This window comes from Rhyacophila brunnea, unplaced genomic scaffold, assembly GCF_057557595.1.
Source record: "Rhyacophila brunnea isolate RB1 unplaced genomic scaffold, BYU_Rbru_1.0 scaffold_1, whole genome shotgun sequence".
Lineage (NCBI taxonomy): Eukaryota > Metazoa > Arthropoda > Insecta > Trichoptera > Rhyacophilidae > Rhyacophila > Rhyacophila brunnea.
Genome location: NW_028232751.1, coordinates 20,733,081 through 20,753,408, shown reverse-complemented (window position 1 = coordinate 20,753,408; position 20,328 = coordinate 20,733,081). Strand labels below are relative to the sequence as shown.

General features: G+C 33.7%; 1 protein-coding gene across 1 annotated transcript in view; it reads right to left on the bottom strand.

The window, feature by feature from the left end:
• Positions 1–2,456: 2,456 nt before the first annotated feature.
• The window catches only part of MED23 (mediator complex subunit 23), a 44,785-nt gene continuing 26,913 nt past the window's right edge, over positions 2,457–20,328 (bottom strand). Inside the window, exons 7-18 of the mRNA XM_085942088.1 lie at positions 19,361–19,535; positions 18,485–18,654; positions 18,225–18,343; positions 17,953–18,140; positions 17,035–17,215; positions 16,751–16,896; positions 16,418–16,641; positions 14,756–14,995; positions 12,617–13,061; positions 11,570–11,776; positions 9,624–9,769; positions 2,457–3,282 (exon numbers count right to left, since the gene is read on the bottom strand). Of these exons, the coding sequence (XP_085798214.1) occupies positions 9,631–9,769; positions 11,570–11,776; positions 12,617–13,061; positions 14,756–14,995; positions 16,418–16,641; positions 16,751–16,896; positions 17,035–17,215; positions 17,953–18,140; positions 18,225–18,343; positions 18,485–18,654; positions 19,361–19,535 (2,234 nt within the window). The 3' untranslated portion in view covers positions 2,457–3,282; positions 9,624–9,630. The remainder of the gene's footprint in view (positions 3,283–9,623; positions 9,770–11,569; positions 11,777–12,616; positions 13,062–14,755; positions 14,996–16,417; positions 16,642–16,750; positions 16,897–17,034; positions 17,216–17,952; positions 18,141–18,224; positions 18,344–18,484; positions 18,655–19,360; positions 19,536–20,328) is intronic.

The following is a 20,328-nucleotide window of genomic DNA, read 5'->3' as shown; positions in this document are numbered from 1 at the left end:
CAAAATGAAGGACTTTAAGGACCCACCCCGCCTTCTGAAACTTAGGGCAGCTATAGAATATTTTATTTTTGGAATGGAATCCATTCCACCAATCGCTTCAGAGTATCTAGCAAATTTTATTTTAATCTGATTTTGTATTTTTCATGTGAATGTCTCAATGGTCATGGTATTCATACTGAGTTTTAGAATAGATGGAAATACTTGGCGCCTCCAAGAATCCCTGTCGCTCGCCAGTCTTCTTACTTCGTTCCAGGTCAAACCAGCATCCCGTAGCTCCGCCGTATACACTCTGTAGATTGTATTTAGCGGCCTTCCAGGACGCCGGAATCCGGTCAGCTTGAAGAACGGGCAAGCCAGGTTGAAGTTCTCTTCTGGCATCCGCAGCACGTGGCCGAGCCAGGTCCAACGTCGCCTCTTCACTTTCAGCATGATGAGAGGCTGCTTGGTGCGTTCTCTTATCTCCTCGTTGCTCCTGAAGTCATACCACCCCAGCGCACACCCAGTATTCGTCGCAAACATCTGTTTTCGAAGCTCAGTATACGGTTGCTCTGAGCCTTTGTAAGGTGCCACGATTCGCTACCGTAAAGCAGCACCGTCAGAATGCAAGCGTCGAATAGGCGGCATTTGGTTTTGACCGAGTACAATCGTGAGTCCCAGACATTCCGCATCGAGTTGAATGTTGCTCCAGCCATTCCCATTCGGATAGCGAGCTCTTTCGTCAAAATGCCATCTCCCGTGATGTGTACCCCCAGGTACTTGAAGCTATCGATGCTCACGATGTTTTGTCCGTCGCTAGGAGGAGAGGAGTTGTTATGCAACCTGTCGATTGTCTCTTGAATGCCCTCGATTGAGTTGTCGAATAGGACAGCGTCATCGGCGTATTCCAGGTCGCATAACTTCACCGTGGGGGTAAAAGGTATGCCTCGGTCGGGTGGTATTGACTTCCGTAATATGAAGTCAAAGAGAATGATGAAGAGAAACGGTGGAAGGACACAACCATGTCTGACTCCGGTCGTGACCCCGAACCATTCCATGACAGTGTCTCCAATTCTCACACAGCATTCGCTATTCTCGTGCAGGCTTTTGATTATGGCGATGATCTTGGGAGGGATCCTGTATGCTCCCAGTATCATCCAGAGGGAGGGGCGGTGTGGACTGTCGAAAGCCTTCTCATAATCCACAAAGCACCAAGCCATCGGACTGTTCAGCTCATGGCTCTGCTGGAGAAGACATCGAAGGTTGTGGATTTGGTTGATTTAGACGCTCGACCAGGTAGAAACCCGGCTTGGTTTTTCCTGAGGACGTGCATTATCGGGTCCCTTATTCTCATCAAGAGGTGTTTGCCAAAATCTTTCCCGGTACATTGAGTAGCGTAATGCCTCAGTAATTGTCGCAGCTTAGAGGGTCAACTTTTTTATGAAGTGTGATGATTTCACTGTTCACCCAGTCCCTTGGACAGCGCTCCTCTTCCCACACCTTTGTCATCAGATGAAACATGCAGGATTGCGCTCATCATGTACTTGAGGAATTCAGGATGAATCCTGTCTCCCCCCGGTGCCTTTCCGTTCTTGAGGCTTTTCACAGCCGATTTTATCTCGGTGTGCGTTTTATTATCATGGGCTATAAAACTATTTAAAACCTTATCACTGCCGGCTAATTTTTACTAGATGGACACTCGTAGGCCAGCTATTTTCGGAATAAAATAAATCCTTTAAAAAATATGAAATAGGAACAGAATGATAACTATTTGTGAAAACTTACCAACACAACATGTTTATCGAGTTTATCGTGAATATTTTCACACTAAAATGATAAATATTGTTTAGAAAATATACACAGAATGTTTATTCAGAAGTTATGACGTTTACAAGAACCGGTGAGTTAATTCGTCCGTGGTACGGATCAGGGTTAACAAAAGCATAATGAGTTAATTACTTATAATTTTTTTGCCAGGAATAGGAAAAGATTAAATAAAATGCAGATCAATTTCAAATAAGTTTATCTAATTTATACAAAAATTCATCAGCATTATTATTAAAGTCATGTAAAAAAATCATCATGTTACACTAGAATGGTAAAATAAATAGATTATTAATTTTAAACTATATAATATAATATATTCCTAGATACTATAAATTATGCACAAGTTATTTCAATTCAATTTATTAAAAATATTATGCTATGCTAAAAATAGATCTAAAATCTAATGATGAAATCCTGAATAATCAAAAAGCAGAATACTATGATCCTGTCCTGAAGTCCAGTTTCCTGAGTCGAGTCAATTTTCAAAGAAAACTGGCCCTTTGTGGACCATGGGATTCAGGTTAAATATGAAATTTTACTCGCTTCAGTGTCTTTAAACGATACATGACAGTTATTAAACAACAATAGATGTAATTACCCTGTATAGTACGGGTCTGTGATTTAAAGATTTCGATTCTTTACCTAATTTTTTTCTACATGAAAATGTAACTTTCCAGATAAATAAAAAGATGAATTAACGGAGTGAATGTTATATTATAATCCAATATCTCTGAACGCTGTTTTCAGGATAATGCTCGTTTTCCGGATATGGGCTCAATTATCGACACAATTTGAACTGATTTGACACAATTTGTCTAGGCAAAAAATTAAAATAGCTATTTTGACTTAATCATTGATTTCAAAGAATAACAAGACGCCTTTTTTCTATAGCTTCAATTTTGTAATATTTAACATTTTTTTCTCTATCAAAAAGGTTTTTTTGAAAGAAAAAAAACTAAAATATGCAGTATCTTCACATATTGGATAATATTAAATACAGTATTTTTTGCATAAAACTATAGAATACACACTATTGCAAATTATACTCAGATCCATAATATGGTATATTATAGTTAAGTATATTACAGTTGGCAACGTTAACGTGCACTGTCCCTTCCAATATTTGTAGTCAAAAGGCTGAATTGAATAATTTGGGTTTTTAAAAAGGAATTCTTTGTAAAATCTAGTAAAATTCATAAATTTTAGCGTTGATTGAATTACACTAACTTAAATTACAGCAAATCTTTCTGTTATTACATAGTTATAGTACATATATAATTTAAATAAAACTTGACAGACAAGTTTTCTGTTAAAATATGTTTCAGACACCGGGTTGTCAAATCACTTCTCGCTCAGTTTATTTGAGTCACTATTTGACATCATGAAATTTCGAGATGAAGTTGAATCATGTTGCCCGAATGGTGCTCTGCCATCTGCCATCACAGACCCAATCCAGAAAGATGTACCTCATACACATAACTGCAACAATAATAGGTAATAACAATATGTAATTGATAATATTACTAAAGGTCAAATCGAGCTTCAACATTGCGACCATACCCAAATTAGATTTAATATAAATAATAAAGATTTCAAGTTCTACACATTTAGATTTTTTATTGAAATCAATGTTTTTTTTAAGTAAATATTTAAAATATAAAAACTATGAATTAGGTACATAGTTGAAAACTTTTCCTTTACATTAGAGAAAACTTAATATACTACATTTTAATAATAAATATAACCATAAAATAATTTGTATTAAGAATTAAAATACTTTAAAAATGTGAATTATCAAAAAAAATTCTGAAATTGTAAGTTTCATATTTTTCCGCTAGGTGGCTATGAGGTGAAGTAAGTACCATATTGTCGCCTAAATGCGCGGAACTTGTAACTCCATATTGACCAACTTTACAGGGGGAAGAAAAAACTGTTTTAAAATAAAACGGACAGGTTTAGGAAAATTTTGAAAAAACACTATTAGTATTTTAACCCTTCACTGCATGATTTTTTTTTTTTTGAAAAATTTTATTTTTTCTTGGTGTCAAAATGCTTTGTGAATGAAGGAAAAATAATAATTTTTTTTTTTTTCGAAAATTTCATTAAATTTTGTATGTTACTGCGTGATGTCGCAGATTACGACATTAGGAAAAGTTACATTTCTGTATGACAAAATACAAAACCAAATGATAACAAATATAAAAAACTAATGTACACACCTTATTTGATGTGTAGATATTTTTATTCAACCAATTTCAATCTTCTGTATATTTTTTTTTATTTATTTACAAATGCGGATTTTCGCGTACATACGAATTCGTCAACTGTCAAAGCAGAAATGCATAGACTATAATGCAGAAATGAAAGGCATCGAAAAAGGATATTATTTGATAATTTACACAGATGGCATCGGCTATATCGAAATAGTTTGAAATGTCGCAAATTTGCGACACTATGCAGTAAAGGGTTAATGTTATAAATGCGTAAATCTGGTCGTTTTTACCAAATATTTATTAATAAAGAAGATAGATTTGAGCTGGGAGTTACAATGTTTGAATTAAAATAAACAGTACCAAGTTTGTTTACATTATGTTGGAAAATTAAATAAAATTGTATAAATAGAGGAAATAAGCATTGCATAAATGAACGAAAATAGATTTACATAATTAAAGTGTATTTAAGTTAGCTTTCAAATGGCAGATTAGTATATTATATTAGTGATAATCGGCCTCCATACTTGCTTTCAACGGCTGAAGGTATTTGTATTTATTTAATTTAATTTTAAGCCTTTAAGCTTTCTTGGTATAGTTGAGGTAGGCTGTCAAAGAATTTTGGTTGCATAATAGTAGGTACTTTAATTTATTCATCACTAAAACGCAGTTTGAAATTAATATTTCCATTAATTCCATCCATTATATTGCAGTGCTCGAATATTAGTTACGACTGTGTCTTCTATTTTTCCTCCTGGTCGTATGGATTTGTAAAATTTGACATTAATTTTTTTGAAAAAATGATGCTACTCGTATAAATAAATGTGACATGTATGGCTTAGGTTTTTTCCTAGCTTCATTAAACGCAGTTACATAATTAGCATGAACATATTTTTTTTTGATTTCTCAACCTCTTCAATTACTGAGCGCATCGATCAACCTCAATTTGAGTATGGTCCTTCTCCATTTTTTATTATACAGTGGTGATATTATGTGGCATTGCAATATTTAATAAAGCATTAGCGAGTACTACATATTTTTCTGGTTTGTAGCTCCATCACTATACAGAATAATGGTTTTATAGTCGTCAGAAAGAGGTAGAAAAGGAAGAATAAATTGACTTATTACACTAGAAAGCTAATTTGTAGTAAGCCCACATTTGACTTCAATCCAAACACAGCAATGACCACCAATCGTTTTTGGTTGTAGAGGGTAAAATTATGAATGCCAAGTTTTGTTTTAAAATATGCGCTGGAAACATTAGATTTTGGATATAACAAAACAAATTGTAAGTCCATTGTAAACACATATTTTTCAGTAATTTTGTCAGATTCCTTTTCACCTCTGCCGTATTTTCTCTTTTCTTGCTGAACAAGGTGTACAAGTCTATCTAAATTATTTGTTTTGTATGCCGTGCATACATCGCATTTATATATTTCTTACACTGAAATAGTTTTCAATTCAGGTATTCAAATTTCTGACTCAAACTCCCATACCTACTATGTTTAAAATGTTTATTTGTCCCTAAGGTCAAAATCAGTGTTTCTAAACTTTTTTACACTTGCGGACTACTGAAAATATCAGAGACGTTTTATGCACCGCTAACTCATAAAGAAAACATTATTTATAATATAATAGCGTACGATCGCAGTTGATTTTGTCACGTAAACCATTAATATATTTTAACAAATTTTGAGCGGGAAGGGTATTTCTACGCGGGACGGGTAGAAATACCTTTTACGCCGGCTCCACTTGAAGTGCGGGAAAGGTATTTCTACCCGATTATTGCATACGAATATTTTATGTCAACGGCTTGAAAATGTTTCAAACTACACACACATCTACAAAAATAAATAATTTACTGTCGATTCATTTACTTACACACACACTCTTGCGCAGCTCATATGAGAGCTTGTGCGTAATAAGGAAATTTGTTTAGAGTCAATAAATCAGCGAACTATATTTCTGTAGACGATAAGATGCTAAAACTATATGCGTCTTCTTTTTACACTTGTTTATTTTTTGATGGGTGAGCAGGAAGACAACATTTTATGAAATATCGATGTATTCTTTTAACATGGTTTGTTCGCTGTACTGTGAATGCGATTATATGTATATTTTTATGATGTGTGATAAATACTATGCCTCCTTTTCATACTATAATATTATCCTTTATGAGCGAGTGAAAAGACGACAATTTGTGATCGACGGAATGCATTCTTCGCACTTGTTGTAAGTGATATTGTGCGGTGCGATAACGCTGGTATGCGAGCGGAGCAATAAATTATAACATGAGTGGAAACCAATGTTATTTAGATGTCTGTAATCTACTACGATCTATATTGAATATCAGTATTGAATTTTCAGTCTTGAAATACGGCGCTATAGAACGGGTGTGTTTTTACAAGTGAAATATATTTAAGTAATCAATATTTTATTTAATCTTTAAAAAATGGCTTCAGACAATTATGAAAGCGATGACGAAATATTTGCCGATAATTTGTCTGCCTTTTCTGGTGAAGATTTACCAGAATTAGACAGCGACAGTGATAGCGACAGCGATAGTGAAGAGTTCCCTCGCACGAGAAGGGTACCAGTGATACCGTTACAAATCAGTGATTCTGAAGACAATGAAGTGGAGGAAGAGGAAGTCATGAAATGGTCTGAAATAGACAACCCACCGCATATTGAACCATTTTTAGGTAACGTTGGTGTTTGCGTAGCACCAAACAATTCTGAAAATGTGATGGATATAGTTAGTTTATTTATTGGAGATGATTTACTTAGCATGGTGGTAGAAGAAAGTATTCGATACTGCACACAAAATGAATCCCGAATCAAGAAAATGAAGAAATCTATCAAATGGAAGCCTGTAAATCTTGGTGAGATGAAAAAATTCCTCGGACTAATTTTGCTTATGAGACAAGTTCGAAAAGACACAAGAGATGATTATTGGTCTACTGATCCGAGTATAGAAACACTAATATGTCGTGATCGTTTTAGACAAATTTGGCAATCGTGGCACTTTTCAAATAACGATATCATTACGGATTCCAGCGATCGCCTCAAAAAGATTAGGCCAATTATGACATACCTAATACCGAAGTTTTCTTCGGTTTATAAGCCTCAAAGGGAACTTTCTTTAGATGAAGGTATTATACCGTGGCGGGGAAGACTTGTATTTAAAGTCTATAATGCACTTAAGATAATAAAATAGGGTATCCTAGTGCGCATGGTCAGTGAAGCCACTACGGGATACATCTGTAATCTGATCATTTACAGTGGGCAAGGAAAACCACTATTAGAAACCATCCAATTGCTTCTTGGTCCGTATTTAAATTTGTGGCATCATGTCTATATGGATAATTATTATAATAGTGTAAAAACCAGTGAAGCACTTTTAGAAAATAAAATTAGGACGTGTGGAACAATGCGAATAAACCGAGGCTTCCCAGAATGTTTTAAACACGTCAATCTTAGTGCAGGACAGAGTATTTTCCGTCGGCGAAAGGATGTATTGTTACAACTCTGGAAATCAAAGAGAGATGTTCGAATGATTTCAACAATACATCCATCTACCATTTTAGAGAGTCACAACATCGATTGGAATACGAGACTACACATTTGGAAACCGCTATGTGTTATAGAATATAATAAATATATGAAAGGTGTTGACCGTGCGGATCAGTATCTCTCTTACTACTCGATCATACGAAGAACAAAAAAATGGACAAAGAGAGTTGTCATGTATTTGTTAAATTGTGCTTTTTTTAATTCTTTTAAAGTTTATAAAGTATTAAATCCGACCAAAAGGCTAACTTACAAACAGTTTTTGCGTAGTATAAGCAAATTTTGGATAGCCGACCATATCGTTGAAACCGACGCAATTTTGGAAGCGGGGCCATCTACATCACGATTACCAAGAAGAGTGGGTAAAAGTGATCATCCTGGTAGGTTATCACTCGATATGAAAAAGCATCGAATGATAAAAATTGTTACAGATGGTAAAAAAAATACCCACAAAGACAGTGTCGAGTGTGTTCGGTGCACAAAAAGAAAAGTTTGACTAGTTGTATGTGTACATTTTGTGATGTCCCCCTACACAGGGGTGAGTGTTTTCATAAATATCATACTTTATCCAAATATTAGAATAATAATTTTTGTGTGGGAATTTATTTATAGTGAATGGAATATTTTTTACGAAACCTTCCTGTAAATATGTGATTAGCACCATGTACTTAAGTTATTTTAAACAATTTGTTCTAAAACGAAACACAGCACTGAGGAGCAATATATGGTAAGTGTGAATTCCAAATTTCATTAAAAAATAACTGGTAGTTTGGAAGATAGAGCGATTTTTGTAAAATTTGATTTTATTTCAATTTCCGCTGGTTTTCGCCCGCTGCGTGTACCTGTGCCTTTGTACTGAGGCCCGCGCAAAATGTGTTAAGAACAAAAACACAATGGTCAAACACTTGCAGGTGCACAGGTTTTGAAGGATTTTATTGAAATTTTTAGCATAGGCATTTGGACGCCAAAAATTCGCGGACCACCAGAAACTTTCTGAGGACCACTGGTTGAGAAACACTGGTCGAAATTATACATTGGCATAATTAAATATACAACCTAACTTACTGCTTTCCACTTTCTTGGGCCATGGTTAATTAAATTTAATGTAAAGCAGGAATAATGATCGAGTTTGATACAAGGCAACATGGGTGGACTTTTTTGTATGACTTTACTGGAGTTACAAGGTATGAAAACTGACAAATAACAGAGCCTGAGATACAAGGAATGAACAATGTGCTTTTGCTACAGTAAATATTTTTTTGGAGTTACGATATATGAACAGATCGATGGACAATTAAATTTACTATAACACTGCATACTTAACTCATTTTAGGCCAAAAGTGGAGTTTCAAGTTCCGTGCATTTAGGCTACGATATGTCACTATACAAGAAAATATCTATAAATCTACATGAGTTTTTTTAAAAATAAAATGATAATAGTCAGTCCATGAAAAAATATGCTAAAACCATGGCTACTTTCAAACAGATCATAATATTATATACCTACACATTATTAGATACCCAACTATTCTCTCTTTTGATAATTTAGATAAGAATTGATATAATTACTCAAATAATTATTGAAAAATATATGGGGCTTTACATTACTAGCATCATAAACTTCCTACTTTTTCCTTTGGATGATTTTAGTTAACAATTTTTAAATCTTTGCTGACACATAGTCGATTTACTGCAACCTATCACAGAGGTACCCAACCGGTGCCAATGCCTCAAATGGCTTCCGAGAACTTTTGAGGAATTTTTAGTACCCTTCATAAAAGAAATGAAATAAAATAACAGTTCGAAACCATGCTTAAAATGTCTCTTTCTCTTTTATAAGTATAGTAATTTCTAAAAAAAAGTGTTACCTATAATTTTTTAAATATTATTAGTATACAAACATTTAAAAATACTTTTTTCAGAAATTATACCTATAAGAAAGATATAAGACATTTTTAATGACTAACCAATATTTTATGAAAATGGAAACTGCCGTTTTTGTTTCTAACCCCCTCCCTCATAATATACACTTTTACTTACGAAATGCTCAATTGGGATTTATCTGGTCAACATTTAGGTGAGCAATAAATCGAAGTCTCATTTGTAAAGCTGGTCGCAATCTTCTGATGATGCCTTCTACTTCACTCTTCATCATGTCTCCAACAAACATGTATTTTATGTGATATCTAAGATTTATGGTCAAGGAAATACCTATAATATTATATCCATTTGATGATTACGTGATAATATGAGGGCTCTGGAAACGTAAACGGCAGTCTCCATTTTTGCAATATGTTGGCGAGTCATTACATATGTTTTACATCCTTCGTATAGGAAAAATTTCTGAAAAAAGTATTTTGAAATGTTGTTTGTACTTTTTTCAGAAATTGTACCTATAAGATTTAAGACATTTTTAATGTCTAGCCAACATATTGCGAAAAAGGTGACTGCCGTTTTTGTTTCCAGAGCCCTCATATGAAATTATAATTTGATTTCATTTATTAGTAAAGTTGATTAACTTGCAATTTATTAAATGTAAGTCTAACAATATAATATAGATGAACATTAGATGTTCGTTTGAAAGCTCAAATACAAAAGCCCCCAGCAGACGTGACATCCGACGATGACACAACTAAATCGAGTCATATGTAGCTCATCAGGCAGTTTCCATCAGTCGGGCTTAAACATCGATGCGAGTACATGTAGATATTATAATAGAATAGCAATTTTTTCCCACATTTTTATTTACCTTATATGAATAGCTAATTCATAGTATTTCTCGATTATACTTCATGAAGCTTGGACCTGGGTGAATGCAGTGACATGAATAACTCATCAGACCAAGTAACACTGAATATCTTGTAAAGAAATCTGTATTTACATTCATTACTATTTAATTTATGAGAAAATTGATTCACTCACTAACCCAGGGGGGGGCAAACTGCGGCCCGCGGGCCGCATGTGGCCCGCCGGGTATTTTTTTGCGGCCCGCCATCATTAATAATTGTACTTCTGATTACGAATAACTTTTTTTATAATTTTTAAAAAATATTGACAATAGATTAAAATTTGAAGAATTTGTTGTTTCGTAAATGTATTATCTCAGTACATCTTCCTTGCGTCTCGTCTCACACTATGTAACTACTATTTTCTACGTTGAACATCGTGACACATTTAAATACGTTTAACTCCACGTTGCAAGGAAAAAAAATATATGCCTATGATATGGTAAAAAGTTTGAATGGATTTCAATTAAAACTCAAGTTATTCCTTCGACAAATATCGAATAACAACGTGGACCACTTTCCAACTTTGAAGTTGCTGAATATACCAGAATATAAATTTGAAGAACATGGTAAAATTATTAAAGCTCTGAATGACGATTTTTCACAAAGATTTGGTGACTTTTTGGTGAAATTGAGACAAGTTTAGCAATAGTACGCGATCCATTTTCAATAGATACCTATTGATAGTGTACCGACAGAGCTACAACTTGAGATTATTGATCTGCGGTGTGACACTGAATTAAGAGAATTGCATCGTCGTGAAGAAATCTCCAAATCTTACAATGCCCTTAATTCAGACAAATTCGACCAACTTAAAGAGTATGCAAGAAAAATGTTCATTATTTTTGGATCAACCTATATATGTGAACAAACATTTTCGATCATGAACCTCAATAAAAATCCTTTACGATCAAATATCTCCGATGCCCATTTACAAGCAGTTTTGAGAATATCAACTACAAAATTAATACCTGAATTTAAAAAAATGTTAAATGTACAACAGTTTCATTCTTCTCATTAATTTTTTTGTAATGTTTATTTTTCGTGATAATAAATAGTGTATATCTAAAAATGGTATTTTACTTGCGGCCCGCCGCATATTTTGAATTCTTGAATTTGGCCCTCCATCCAAAAAGTTTGCCCCCCCCCTGCACTAACCTGAAGTTATTACAAATAAAATTATATACAAAAAAAGGATACAGTAGGTCACAAATCGGGTCAATATAACTGAGTTGATTTTGGGCCTTGTCAATTTGTGCCAACAATTCATATAAAATAATTGTTATGTCGATAACAGCCCGCGGAAGGTCCAAATTGAATCTTTGCAAAAAAGGTCCAACGAGATGACAAAGGAATAGAAACTGGACTTCGGTTCTCACAACACCAACCAACTTTTCTTTGATGAACCTAGAATGACATGATATAGATGTATTATTAACTCATTAATCAGAGGTTTTCAAACCCTTTCAGTTAACGTGTTATCAGCGTATAAAAATTCCATCTTCCATACAGTTATTTTACAATGTTTTTCTTAGCTCGTATTCTTATTTGTCCGGTGGTTCTTTGTCCGGTAAAAATCTTGCAATCGATTTTTAACTAACTTCCCCACTAGCTAGACATTTGAAACTTTTAGAATATATCAGAACACGATGCCAATGCATTTTTTTTAATACTTTTAGCCATCTTTAAGTAGAATTGAATTCATTATCAGTTAATTCTGTTTTGTATGAAAAGTTATTTCGACACCATTATTGGTTGCTAGGGGGTCTGGGGTCCTAGCAACTAAATTATTAATATATACGTGCGTTACTATGGAAATCAATATGACATGTCAAGTACAATTTTTTTTGTTCGTTTAAGCTAGTCAAGTAAAGTTTATATGGTTCAACAGAATTTAAAAACGTCATATATAAAAAGTTCTTTTTATCTTGTAATTATTTTTGTTTCATTCCCAAAAAAACTCTCCATTATACTGTTTTTTTTTTTTTAATAAATTTAATTCTCAATAAGATGGTGCCACAATTGATAAAATAAAATCACTGTAAGAATCAACTTCTGTTGAAATTTCCGTTTGATTTGACTCTTTCGTTAATGTTTGACAGGAGTTTTAATGAATTCTGGCTGATAATATTGTGTCATGTTATGCAAGTTTTACATACACAATAAATTATTCCAAAACTGACGGGAGATATATCATTTTGTAATTTGACATTAAACTTATGGAGTGAATTCAAGTTGAATACTTACTGTGGTACCTGCGCTATCTGACCAACACCAGCATGATACCACATGGAATGCGCGAGTGCCAACGTGAAGCTGAATTTGTTTTCCAGGAGGGCATCCCTCGTCACTGTTAGATCAAATAGTTGGAATGGCGAATTGCTGTACCTCCAGTCAACCATCTGTAGGCTGGTTATCACTTCAAATATTCTGTCATGTAGAACCGAACTGTATGAGTCAGGCAAAGCAGCCATTAGTAGGCCGATTGCGTTGATCCAAGAGTGCAGCTGGGTTGACGGAATGACGGTAAAGCCTTTACTGACAACATCAAGTAAACTATTCCCTACGATGCTTGGGACAAGAGGAAGAGACATCAGCTCCACACAAGTCACGTGAAGAGCGTGGGCAGAAGGATTCGGAAACTCGTTGAACCTCCAGTCTGTGATTGGGAAATGGGTTTTGCCTGCCATTGCTGGTACAATTTGTAAGGAAATTATTAGCTTTATTTTGGACTTATTCACAACATTTCCCTGTTTTTTCTTACTTATGGATAAAGAAATTAATAAATATTATCATGAATGACTGAGGGTAACCCACTACAAGATGTAGGCCTCCAATAACTCCTACTTCTTTCCAGTATTAACCCATCGCTACCATTATTTCTCAACTTTGTCAGGGGCAATTGAATAAGCAACAAATTATGTATCTGAGATAATATTGTAAACTCTACTTAAATGTATTATCCATATTTATAGCATAAGTTAGCAATAGCAAACTCGTGACGATTTCAAAATACCCATCGTACTCACGTAACGTTTAGAAAGTGTTTTATGAAAATATATAAAAAAAATATTTAATAAGACTAACTTTGCATAAGATTAATAAAACACCACCTCCTTTAAATTATAATGTAAACCATATTAAATTATTCAGGAATATATATCATTGCTATATTGTTGGATTTCAACGTGCGTTCACATTGTTGGTGATTTCATTCCATGGTTCGTTCGTTGGTAATTTAGAAATATAATTAGTAGAGTATTTTTGTACATATTATGTTACGCCGAATGTGTGAAATTGCGTATTACATGAAATCGGCAGAATTTTGCCTAATTCATGAAAATTGCAAGCCCATTGCCTTATTCATGAATTACGCAAAATATGTTATATGTTTGTGATAGTATGATTTGATAGTTTGTTGACAGTTGTTAGCTAACCTCAAAATGGACATTCAGTTGAATTCAGAATTACAAAATCTAACCTAACCTAATAATAATAATATTATATTATTACTAGCATTTATAACTAATAAAACCATCCATATTAAATTTACTTTTTCCAATGTCATGTTGACAGTTTAAGATTTCCATACCCTGCCAAATTCACGCACTTGGCAGATAATTTGCCTAATTCATGAATAAGGCAACGGGCTTGCATTTTTCATGAATCATGTAATACGCAATTTCACACATTCAGTGTAACACATATAAAGAAAAACATTTAAAATACGAAGAATATTAAAAAAGAGTATGTATGTGAAATTATTATTTTACAAGAATTAAATTTCTTACCCAGCAGATTTTATTTGATCAAAAAGTTAGAAAACGGACTTTTAACAATTTATGTGAGTTTCGTGTGAGTAGTTTTTTTCAATACATCTTATTAAATCTTCAACCTCGCAAAGAAATATACTATAGCTTACAAGAAAGACTAGACACTAGATCACAAAATTTCTCTCTATTCTTTCCGTTTATTTGATATTGTTTAAAAAATATTAAAAAGCAAAATGCAAGCATTTTTAATGACATATTATACACTTTTTTTTAACCATGCTTGATCCTAAGATCTCCACAGAGTGGAGGTTGTATCAACAGGTTTTTTGTTTTTACGAAAAATGGATCTTGGCCACTTGCTCAACCTATTAGGTCCATACTCTGGTCCAAGCACACTTTGAAAAACAATATGTGAATTTTCTAGACTCGGGATTCGAACACGAGACCCATGACATTGTAAGCCGACGCGGTAACCGCTTGGCCATCATGGCGGCCTTTTTTTTTTTTAAATACCTACTCCAATTTAAAAAATTACTTTGCGAGTTGGAGTACATAAAATCTTCACCCTTTGCGGGAAAAAGTTCACCATCACTGGTATAAATTAAAAGGATACTGTCCACGATTCTTCTAACTAAGGCAAGGTAATAATTAAGTTCCGGCAACCAACTAGTGGCCTCCTGTTCTGGCTTGGACAGGTAATTCTGAAATGTTTCCGAGACTGCCCATCCGGCTGGTCTTATGTCTTTCAGAGACCCGAGAACCGCACTGACCAGTTTCCGCTTCAGTGGTGGACGATCACGTAGTTTGCGCTCATAGTAATGAAGGGTATTGTACAGGTAAGTCACAGGCCGATCTACAAAAAAATATGGAAGTAATCATACAAAATCAAAGCGGGGAAAAATCATTGTGGAATATATCGAGGGTCTACTGACAGAAAACATTAACTCATTAAAACAAGTTCTGAGATAATCGCAAAAAGGGCTTTCACTTTTTTTTCAAAGCGTTCTCCCACGTAGATTTTTTTTTGATTTAAAAACATTTTTTCTATATTATAAAGACTAACCTTTATGGCAAACACAATATACGACATGTTACAAGTAATGTATTTTGTATACGCAGAACGCATTAGGTCATTATCATGCTTTCTATCAGAATAAAAAAATAACAATATGATTTAATAATGTTTCTATTTTCTCACCATTATATCCTATGCCTTTGTGCGTTTTACCACGACGTAGAGCGTAAAATCGTATACATTTTGGCTTTAAAACAGAAAAACAGCAAAAACTGAAATAATGCGTTCTGTCAGTATACCCTCGATATTTAATAAAATATGAAATAGAAAAATCTCTCAAAATTTATTTTACTTTTAATTTCAAGAACAATCTAGTTTTGATGAAAAGAGACCATTAAATCAGTTTTTATTTTATAAAAATTACCATAGAGGCGATTTTCATAGATGGCATACTCAATTCAATTATAACCAAAATGAGGGTTGGCACTACTGTATCCTGAATTTTACAATAATTATCGTATAGCCTATATAATACATACGTTTGAAGACCAAAAGCCGTTTGTTCAAGCTGTTATTATGAATATTTTCAAAGTGTTTACATAAAATTTGTTTCGCTATGAAATTTTACATATAAATTTTGATTTAATACTTAATGTTCCATTGTTATAGTACAACTAACAACAAAATGGAAACATATATGAGCAAAAATTAATAATAAAAAAACAAGGGGTAAGGAAATAAAAAGTGAGCATTGTAGTCAATCATGAGTACTGAAAAAAAACTCAATACAATCAACATATTATTAAATGAGCAGAAAATCACTGAATATGTGAGTCAGGCAAACAATAATAACCCTTTCAAGAGAATAAATAATAAATAAAGACTATCAAATGCGCGCAAGATAATGATAATAAAAATGCAACACGTAAAAAAGTTTCATGTTTGCCAACAGGCCAAAATATTGGAAATTGAATAATGACCATTAGAATAATCAAGAAGAGTACGTATTATCAAAATTAAATTAAATAGCAATACTCAAACACAAGCAACAGATCGCGCAAAGAATAATTTTAGTCATCCAAGTGTAAGGATAAAACGTTAGAGGCCAGGATGCATCTTGTTTTGTGGAGGCAGAGATGATGAGCAAAGGAAATGATTGAATAACACATAGGATTGAAATAATAAGTAAGTTATGCATGAATAATAATAATCGGACAAAACAAATTATTACTAATATGAAGTATATAACAATAAAAATACCATGAAATTTATAGAGACAGCCAAGATGATCCAGGAGTAGATCAAGGCTTTTGCTGACTTGCGGTATTTCAAGGTATCGGTGGACTACTATATCCAAGACTGGAATGAACCGTAAACAGACATTACTGAGATAGACGGGTAATGAGCCGCCATATTGACCCGCAGCCTCTTCAGGTGCAAACTTTTCAGGGTATTTGCGGTGGAAGCTCAAGTGCTTCTCATGCCTGAAAAATATTAATAACATTGTTTGAGTAAAGTCATAAGCTTATTTTTGGGAGAATTACCAGTACATACCTGACTAGTTTAAATTAGCAATATGTTATAAATGATTACCAGTTGCTTTGCTTCCAATGTTCTGGTGAATTCTCCTTGACAAACTCTAGAGCACGATTCCTAACTTCAGATCCTCTTAAAAGTAATAGTTGAATGATATAAAAACATACTTGTGATTCGTTTACATCCGAATTCGCTCTTAATGCCTGAAAAAATTATCAAATAAGAAATATGTTGTCATTATGGATTTATTATGGCCAGTTTAAAAAAACTAATTACATGTAAATATTGATTAAAAAGGATTTATATGTAATGGCAGAGTAATCAAACTAATTATTACATACCAAGCATAATACAAGACGGTCGATGGTAACAATATTGTATTTCCAAATAATATCATTGATGGCATCGACACATTTGTGTATGTGAGGACCGCCTGCTGGATTGGTCACTTCAAAAACCAAATAATCACAGAACTTACGGAGATGCGCTGACAATGCTCGAGCACCAATACTCTCCAGTATTCTGAAAAATAATTGCAACAGTATTGATAGATTCATATTCAAATTCCAGTACAATTCGCTAAATGTATAGATTTTGAGATAATCACCAATGTCATTTTTGCTAAATTCAATGCTATAAAACAGTAAACTTAGGATCAGATGCAGTCATTAAAACCCTAGGCAGCAGAAATCAACATTTTGAGACGCGCTGCAATACTCAATGGCTAAATAGAAAAACTCAAGTGACAGCTATCAACATAATCAAAAAAAGGAATTCAGTTAATTTATTTGCGAGAAAAAAATTGTATCGACTTCTGAATATCTTCTCAAATGGATTTTATCGAGTAATCGATAGATAATATTTATAAATGAAATAATGAAGACGGCCAGCATGTTCGATGTAGTGTTGTTATTGAATTTATTCGGGCGAAATATTCCGGGGAGCGGAGCAGAGGACTGCATGGAAGCGTACAGTTTTTGCATTATCAACAAAAATATAAATTTTAAGAAATATACAAAATAGCAAATTGTATGAAAATAGAACGTATGAAAGTCAAGGAACGCCTGCAATATAAAGATTCCAGCATTTTCATTTGCAAAAAGAGATCATAAATATTGTGTAAATAAGTCGAGCGTAGCTATTGACAGTTGGGCGAACTTAACTTTGACATAATTATATGCATCTGGCCCATAGATTCTTAGTAAGAACTTTTTATTAAGTTGCAAATAAAAACTTTAAATAAATTATATGTGTCTTACTTATAGGCTATGGGACTAATTCTGTCAGTTTCGAAAATCATTTTCCACAGCAAGCACAGAAACAAAGGTGTTCCAGGAACAGAGAAGTGAGTTATAATATCGTTTTCATTAGTCATGGATGTCCACTTTCGATATTCCTCATCAACAGACTTTTTTAGGAGTTGCTTGTTTTCTTTAAGCACAGGATTCTAGAAAAAAACAATAAGTGTTGATAAACTTTATGTATGTCATTTAAATCACAAAAAAACTGAAATTGAAAATATTCAACTTACTTGCGAAAAGAATTCAATAAGTACTGGTGGGAAACATTGAAGTGTATGTTGGGACCACAAATGAGGTGTACTCTGCATTATAGCTCCCAAGAGTTCTTTGCACCATGACCCATCACCACCTAAAATTAAGGATTATTAATGAGATTGGGACTGTATATAAATTCCAAAGATAAAAAACAATAGTGAGAATATGCTTAAAAAATAGAATTTAACAAAATATGCAAACAATTTTCATGTGAATATTTGTCTATTTTATATACCAGTTCCAGTAACATGCATAGCTCGTGCCAAAGTGAGGACCAAGGCTCGGTTAAGTTCTTCACTTTCCGCCGAAACAAGAGGTTTAGGCTCCGACAAAAAGCGAGACAATTGCGGCTGAACTTCCCCACTTCCTAATCCAGTGATTAAACGTAGAGCGGTACTCTCCACACTATTTAAAAAAAGACACATTGATTACATATTGCTTAATATAAACTATTTTTATTATAATATGAAGAATGGCTTGAAGTATGAAGTTGAATGATCTGCTAAGCTAAATAGAAACATCAATAAACTGAATTTTTAAATGTATTTAAATTTTGAATATTTCAAAAGAAAATTGTCGGAAAAAAATATACATTTTAAATATAATAAAATGAAACAGGACTGCAGAAACAACACACAAATGACGGGAGAACATTAATTCAGGGGATATAAAATTGAGGTTTGCTGTATTTATTTCATACTTTAGAATGTACCTATTTATATGATATGAATGATTTGATTTTCTTGACATTTCTAGGGTACAGATTTCTTGTGAAAACCCAAAAAAGCTTGTACATTTGAAAAATAATGTGTGAATATGTGTAAAGGAACGCCCACAATGGCCGACCGGCTTACACGTCGGCTTATAATGGGTCCCAGGTTCGAATCCTAGGTCTGGCAAATACACATATTGTTTTTCAATGTATATTTGGAATCTGGAGTATGGACCTAATAGGTTGAACAAGTGGGTAACATCCGTTTCTCATAAAAACAAAAGAAAATCTGTTAATACAAACATCCACTCTGTGGAAGCCGATATTATGATCTTCTTAAGATCAGACATGGTCAAAAAAAAAAGAAAAAAAGTGTAAAGGATTAAAATGTTTAATTACCACAAATGTAGTTGTGTTTGATTTGTTTGTGGAACGGCTGCCAACGAATGTAAGTGTGATAGTAGCTGAACTCTATAATGTGGTTGTATATGATGCATTCTATACGAAAACATGTCCAGCAAGGTGTACAATATGCCCCATGCATGAGATTTAAATACCGTCGACAACAATTGATCTGGAAGAAAACAATAAAAAAAATTATTTACGCATTTTACAAATAAACATTTGTAATTGAATATAATAAATAGCCCATAAATTATGCCTTCTTTTTTCTTTGACCCCCCCCCCCTCCCCCGCTGACACATTTCATCAGATTATTAAATTTATAATATATGAAGTCACACTTTTCAGCAGGAAGGGGTTTGTCACAAATCATCGCGCTGTATCACACCCCTCCTTACCATTAGGGTGTGATGTCATATGGATGACCGCGGACCAGTAGTAGTAGAGAAATTTTCGCTGGTTCGCAGAGAAATGTGAGCATTTTTTAATCTACAGCAAACCGACTTGGAAAAATAAGTGACTTGCACGAATGAACGGTGCAAGATGCATGAAATCATCTCAATCTCGTAAGACGTGTAGGACGCACATGTTTTGTTTTACTCTCGCCTCGTTACGCACTACCACAACTTATTTATGTGAAATGGCCTTTTCATCTGTCACAGCAATCAAAACAAGGTACCAATCTCGGCTTAAAATAAATGCAGTTCTCCATCTTGCAGTAACATCATTGGAGCGAAATATCCATAATCTTTTTCAAAGAAGTCAGAACATCCATCACACTACAAATGTATAATACTAAATTGTTAAACCATTTTTGAATTGTTGTTTTTACAATTTTTGTTTTATTTTATTAACTAGGTGCATTTTATTTGTTCCTTGATCACTTTCACGTCTGCGAGGTCCTAAAGTTTGGCGACCGCTGCTTTAGATGACTTAGATTACAGTGAGAAAAGATAATTTACTTG